The sequence below is a fragment of the Nematostella vectensis genome, chromosome 2 (genome assembly GCF_932526225.1).
Source record: "Nematostella vectensis chromosome 2, jaNemVect1.1, whole genome shotgun sequence".
Lineage (NCBI taxonomy): Eukaryota > Metazoa > Cnidaria > Anthozoa > Actiniaria > Edwardsiidae > Nematostella > Nematostella vectensis.
This window is the reverse complement of record NC_064035.1, coordinates 7,803,850-7,810,380: the sequence shown is the minus strand read 5'-3', so window position 1 is coordinate 7,810,380 and position 6,531 is coordinate 7,803,850. Positions and strand designations below refer to the sequence as shown.

The following is a 6,531-nucleotide window of genomic DNA, read 5'->3' as shown; positions in this document are numbered from 1 at the left end:
ACAAACATGAACCAGGAAATTCTTGGGGTACCCTAGCCTTCCACTGTACTGCTAAAACAAACAAATAGATGATTTTTATTTCTACCAATAGCAAAAACACACGGAGGCTACGTGCCCCAAGTAAACTCAAACTAGCTACATTATAGGCTCTGAGCCAGGGTAACCTTGAGAAGACTTGTTAGCTGTAAGATTTTCAGTCGAAGCTGGGACGTTCTTATTTTGAATAATTTTAAGGCTGAAAATGTTGTCTGAAGGAATTTCTTAAATTTTAGTGTATATAAAAATATAATACCCAATGAATTATTAGAAAGAATATTGCACAAATGATCAATAGCAATAATATTTAAGGTTGTTATCATGAGCACAAATTGATTTTTTTTTAGAGCGCATCAGACGTTCTTAGCATGTTCTTAAAATCTGGTGGAAGTCTCAGGATGGACGTTATAACCGACGTTCTTCCTAACCCTTAGCTACTTAAAAGAGTCATGCTTTGAGCATCTGATACCCAAGGTAGTTCATTCGTCGGCTAAACTCGTTTTGCGCTATGTTTAAGTGTCAACCCTCTTTCCACAAGAAACTCGTCTTTCCAATCTAGGCAAACCAGTAAAGGAGTAACTTCAGAATACCCAGCCTTAATTGTTTCTAAAGAACGAGGCATTTACACAATGGAAACAAATATGGCGGGTTTTTCTGAAGTTTAGCCTCAGAAAATTTAGCTAATTTTTTTTTTTTGCAGTATAAGATTTAGTAACAAATTATTGATTATTCGATTTATTGTCTTTCTTTACTGATATTCCACGATATTTAAAATTCTACATTGTTGTAAATAACTTAAAATATAATTCATACTGCAGCACATTGCATCTCGTTGTTCCTGTATCATCGCTATTATAGTTTCTTAAATTGATGCGGGAAAGGGCCATTTGAGCTTATTTGAGCATTATATAAACAGCTGTTGCAAATATCAAACAAAATTTGTGGGGAAAAAAAGGGAGGAAGTAACGATGCACAAAATACCAATGTACCTCACTAACCGTAAATTCCTATTTTAGTGACCTGGGTGCTAATCAAACTTATTTCGAGTTGCAAGTGAGTTGGGGGGGAGGGGGGGTATTTGGAGCGCCACAGGTGCTCATATTGTCTGGGTGATAAAACCAGCATTTATACGTTATCTAAATTTATACCTAATCGTTTATATTAGTCGAATCTACTCGTTTAGCAGTTCTTCCTGCTTTGACATGGAAGTCATGGTGAGCTGTGAGAAGCTCCAGTTGTTTTTGCAAAGTGTTTGTCCTGCAAAGATACAAAACATCATTTTAATAGAAACAATTCATAAGAACTTTGAAATAGCTAGCAGCATGTAAACCATTGACTAGGCAGATTATTTCTTTCAAGTTGAGGTTGGTTTTGTAGTTGGAGCAAACCTTATTCACACTAGTTTTGATGATTTTTTGGTAGCTTGTGTGGGATCCACAGCTGAGAGAGGATTTGCCATATGCATCTTTTTCAGATTCAAGTGTGTGACTTACTTAGCTCTCTCCTTGGCATCTGAGTATGCCTGGTTTGCCTGCCTCGAGGCTTTTTCAACTTGTTCCTTGTACTTCTTGTGATTAAAACTAAGCACAAAAAAACACATTTAGATATGTTAAATATACTGGGCAAATATATCAATACCCGGAGGCATTGAACATCAAGACACATAGACCCCTTCAAGCCCCTCAAGAAAGAAACTGCACTTCCCCCATGCCCCTAGCTATTGCCTTTGCCAGTATGACTCAAAGGTCAACCTAAACACATCTAAAAATTACTTGAAATCCGAAATTATTTGTTTGCTGACTGGGAATGCCATGTACCTCTACCCTAAACTATTTGTTTGCAGACTGTACTGTACCAGGGAGCGGAGTACTCCCTGACTCTACTTACTGGAGAACCCATATAATGTACCTTTACCCTAAACTATCTGTTTGCTGACTGTACTGTACTAGGGAGCGGAGAATTCCCTGACTGTACTTACTGGAGATCACCATTATGTATGGCTTACCTAAACTATCTGTTTACTGAATGTACTACTTACTGGAGATTACCATTATGTATGGCTTACCTAAACTATCTGTTTACTGAATGTACTACTTACTGGAGATTACCATTAATGTACAGCAACCTGTAATATCTGTTTGCTGACTGTACTGTGCCAGGGAGTGGAGAAATCCCTGACTGTACTTACTAGAAAACACCATTATATCCCCCTCTCCTTTCTTGAAACTCTTGCTTTGGCCCCCTCTTTTTGGAGCTGCTAGATCTGCTGATTGCTAACTGTACTGTTCTTACTGGAGAATACTAATGTGCTGCTGACCTAAATTACAGCACCGCTCTCGAACATCACAGTGTGTGCGAAATCCTTGAATAGATCTAAACAAACGGTTCGGCAGACAGTAATGAATAATACAGGGCTAAGTAATATTCACTATGGGCCATTTAACATGCTACAAACTACAAATTCCCCTAAGCAAAGTTAATGCTTGACTTCTACTAAATACTGTAAGGGATGAATATTTTAGAAAAAGAATATTTCGATCGTTGTACTTACTGAAGCACACCATAATGTACAGCTGCCCCCACAGCCATGAAGAGAAGGGTTCCCAGTATCACAGTCTTGTTGTAAGGACTTTTGACTGGCCTGGATGCATGATGTGGGATACCGCTAGTTCTGTACCTATTCCGGTAATATTGATGTTCACCATCTCTGTGGGTAAAACATAATATTAGTGTAGAAATTAAAAGATTTTTGTTAACATATTATGATTGTTGCGTTTTGTCTAAATTAGTCAAATTGATAAGGGGTCTTTTCCTGGAGTCATTTAGGCATTCAACACCAAATTAAAAAAAACCACAACTATTCTGCATTCTTTTGCCAGCCTAATAAATAAATTCATTATCATTTTCATATATCATATCATATATAATATACGATTATATCTTTTACAATTATATTACGGTATAAAATTCTATTTTTTATTAGCTATATTATACCTGTGGCCAAATGGACTAGACGAGGAATATGTAGAAGCTGTTGCAGGTCTGTATGTTGACGCAAATGAAGAGTTAAGTCTCGCATCATACTGCTGCCTGCGAGCAGAGCTGCTGAGGGTGGTGTATGCCTCACTAACCTTAAAACATCAACAATCCCACTTGTTAATAATAATAGTTACTTATGGTCGTTGCTATAGAATATCTGCACACATTTCAATAACTGGTTAGTATTTCACCTACTTTGATGAATGCCTTGTGTGAGTCAGGGTCATCCGGATTCACATCAGGATGGAACTATAAGGAAAAATGAGAAATATGGTCTGTAACGGTCTGCTAAAGAAAGCATATTAGTCTAAGTCTACATAAAGTACCATATTATGTAAGGAGGTCATACAAATCTTCAAACAACTAAAACACATTTTACCCATTTTACCCGTTTAGAAAGTCAACATTTTCAAATTTAGTCCCTCCCCCCATCATCACCATCATTGGGCAAACCCTGTCTAAGCAACACCCTTAGCCCACCCCTCCCCCCCTGTACATTATTATACCATGCAGAGTTTCTTACACTGTCTTTTGAAAACCTGAGGGATAGTGGGGTAGGCATGAGAAGCCTCTGGTCACATTCTAGAGGTTTTACTGGGCCTTGTTTTCATTGGGAGAGGAAACGGGATGCTCTTCTCCTTCCAAGTTGACGCAGGGTCAAACTTACAGTAGCAATGACTGCAACTTGGTGTACTGCCTAACTTTAAGCACAGCCATAATAAAATGTTATTGAGCTTTGTGAAATAAATGTTCTGAGTGAATCAATGAATTTCTGTGGCTTCTAATATTTAATCATAGCCCCCCTGTCCCTTTAATAAGGAAATAGTACCTCTTTGGTCTTTTTGATAAATGCACTTTTGATTTCAGTTTGTGACGCATCCTTTGGTACATCGAGGATCTCATAGAAATTCTTTTTCTTTTGCCTTGTCCTAGCAGAGATAATTAGCCATAAGGATCATATAATTCCATACAACTTTTTAAAACAACTGCAGGATAGCTATTGATCACACAGACCCTGCAGTGACTTCTGAAAAGGTCTGCTGCAATGGTCTGCAAAACGTAGTGTACTAAAAACCTGCTCCTCCCCCATCAAAGTTTTAATGGTCTGAAGTGCTTATTGCAGCATTTTGGCCTAATTTTGAACATAAAATTAGTAAAAAAATTAAAATAAAAAGTAAACAGTCACAATCACGCAGGCCGAGCACAAAAAATATACTCTTTGCAGCTTAAAAATGCCCTGCCTGATCAATCGAATATTCAGAAATCAAACTCAATCCAACCTAAATGGTTTGATTACCACTGATCACATGACTTTTTGAGTGGCAAATTCAAGCCAAAACACAGGCCAACTTGCTACCCCTCTCCTATTGGCATGAAATTAAGGACCTTGTTTTTATGTATAAATGCCTAAATGGACTCTATAATATTCCGTTCTCACATTACTTTAAACCATTGCCATCAGTAAGATCATCCCGCCACAGGAGCAGCCTTGATATAGCCACCCCCTCTATAAAACTAAGCTTTTTCAAAATTCATTTTTCAATCGAATTCCAAAGGTGTGGAATACACTCCCTGTAGATATACGCACTATGTCATCATTACCCTCTTATAAAAACAAACTAGCAGTCAGATATAGCCAGGTGCTCCAAACTACTTCAATGCCGAAAATGCAAATACGTGGAAACCTGTGCGTCCTAAGTGCTGCTGCGTTAGGAGTATTCTTGTGCAACCATCCTAATGCTATTAGCCATTCAGAGTAGTTATTTTTAATAATTGCTTTTTTTTCATGTTTTCCTTCATTTGTTGTTGTCTAATGTCCATTTTTTTTTTCTTTTATTGTAAAGGATTACACTTGAGTTGGAGCCATGCTCTGTTGTGTCAATGTTACCATTATTTCAATATGTGTTGTAGTGGTAAATAGCACCAATCACACAAGAGAATGACAAAGAACTAAAGTTTTTAAACAGAAATAATGTCTTTCTGACAAAGAAACATTCACTAACTTATTTGTTAGAGCTAAAACAGGTTGCCTATTATTGGTTGTCATTTTGACATGAGTGTGTGCAAGTGTGCAACCCAAAAAGTCAAGTTAACTGTTGTGCAAGCTGCCTATTGGCTCAGCGATTAGCCATTCAGAGTAGTTATTTTTAATAATTGCTTTTTTTTCATGTTTTCCTTCATTTGTTGTTGTCTAATGTCCATTTTTTTTTTCTTTTATTGTAAAGGATTACACTTGAGTTGGAGCCATGCTCTGTTGTGTCAATGTTACCATTATTTCAATATGTGTTGTAGTGGTAAATAGCACCAATCACACAAGAGAATGACAAAGAACTAAAGTTTTTAAACAGAAATAATGTCTTTCTGACAAAGAAACATTCTAACTTATTTGTTAGAGCTAAAACAGGTTGCCTATTATTGGTTGTCATTTTGACATGAGTGTGTGCAAGTGTGCAACCCAAAAAGTCAAGTTAACTGTTGTGCAAGCTGCCTATTGGCTCAGCGATTGGAGACAATCAAACTCACCAAATATCAATCTGTAATCAAACCTTTTTGATCAAACTCTAAATCAGTTGAAAGTTCGGATCCTGATTTAAGTTGTAATTATAGGTTATTATGTACTAGTTGGATTGATCAGGCCGGAACTACATTATAAAGCAGCACATACAACGTTGTCTTTACAAACCTTAAGGCTGATGAAGTAGAAAGAGGACAAGACTGGCAAACACTAAAACCGCAAGCTTGTGAAGCCAACAACTGGTTTACATGGGGAAACATTGTCCAACTAAGACCAGGTATCTTTTCCAGGCTACACAACAAACAATGCCACCATTACAAAGGGTATTACATAACAAAACTTCCGGCTTAGGTATCGAAAACAGAACTAACTATAACGAATACGAGGTCAAATTAACCAAGAACTGCCATCATTGGCTCTGTTAACTATTACATTAATACGAGTTCATGCGCATGCATTAAAACACGTCTTACCGCCATTACGAAGCTTTTTGATCGTGAGTCAGCAAAGAGATATGGATTTTACTTTTTGATCGCTTGTAAATAGATCTTATGCAAGTGAAATAAAAGCATTAAATCCAAAGCAGGGTGCATGTGTTCATTTGGTATCTTGTTAGCGAAAAATATTCAAACAGACCAAACGTTCCTTCCTTATTTTGGTCCAAAACACAGCCTACGCGTCTCTCTCGCCCGAGCCGGAAGGTTGAGTGGAACTGGTGCAAGTCAAGAAGTAAGGGGAAGGGAGGGTGGGACAGAATTGTAAAACATTATCTCCCATAACTGTTCGAAATGTTTTATATATTTATACTCTTGGACTTAATATTAACGTAGACCCTTTTCTTGATAGTTTGGTACAAGCGTTCAAAGTACGCGAGTTAATATGCTTCTCTAAAGATTCTTTGGGGGGAGGGGGGCGGAGGTTGGAGCATTTCTTTCCACGTC

The 6,531-nt window shown here is 37.5% G+C and overlaps 1 protein-coding gene across 1 annotated transcript; it reads right to left on the bottom strand.

Moving 5' to 3' along the window:
- Positions 1-59: 59 nt before the first annotated feature.
- Positions 60-6,313, bottom strand: LOC5514361 (dnaJ homolog subfamily C member 4). Its single transcript, XM_048724228.1, has 8 exons — positions 6,064-6,313; positions 5,759-5,881; positions 3,905-4,004; positions 3,271-3,324; positions 3,031-3,167; positions 2,588-2,743; positions 1,530-1,616; positions 60-1,293 (listed from the first exon to the last, which is right to left on the bottom strand). The coding sequence occupies exons 2-8, from the start codon at positions 5,848-5,850 to the stop codon at positions 1,185-1,187; spliced, it is 735 nt and encodes a 244-aa protein (XP_048580185.1). The 5' UTR covers positions 5,851-5,881; positions 6,064-6,313; the 3' UTR covers positions 60-1,184.
- Positions 6,314-6,531: the final 218 nt, after the last annotated feature.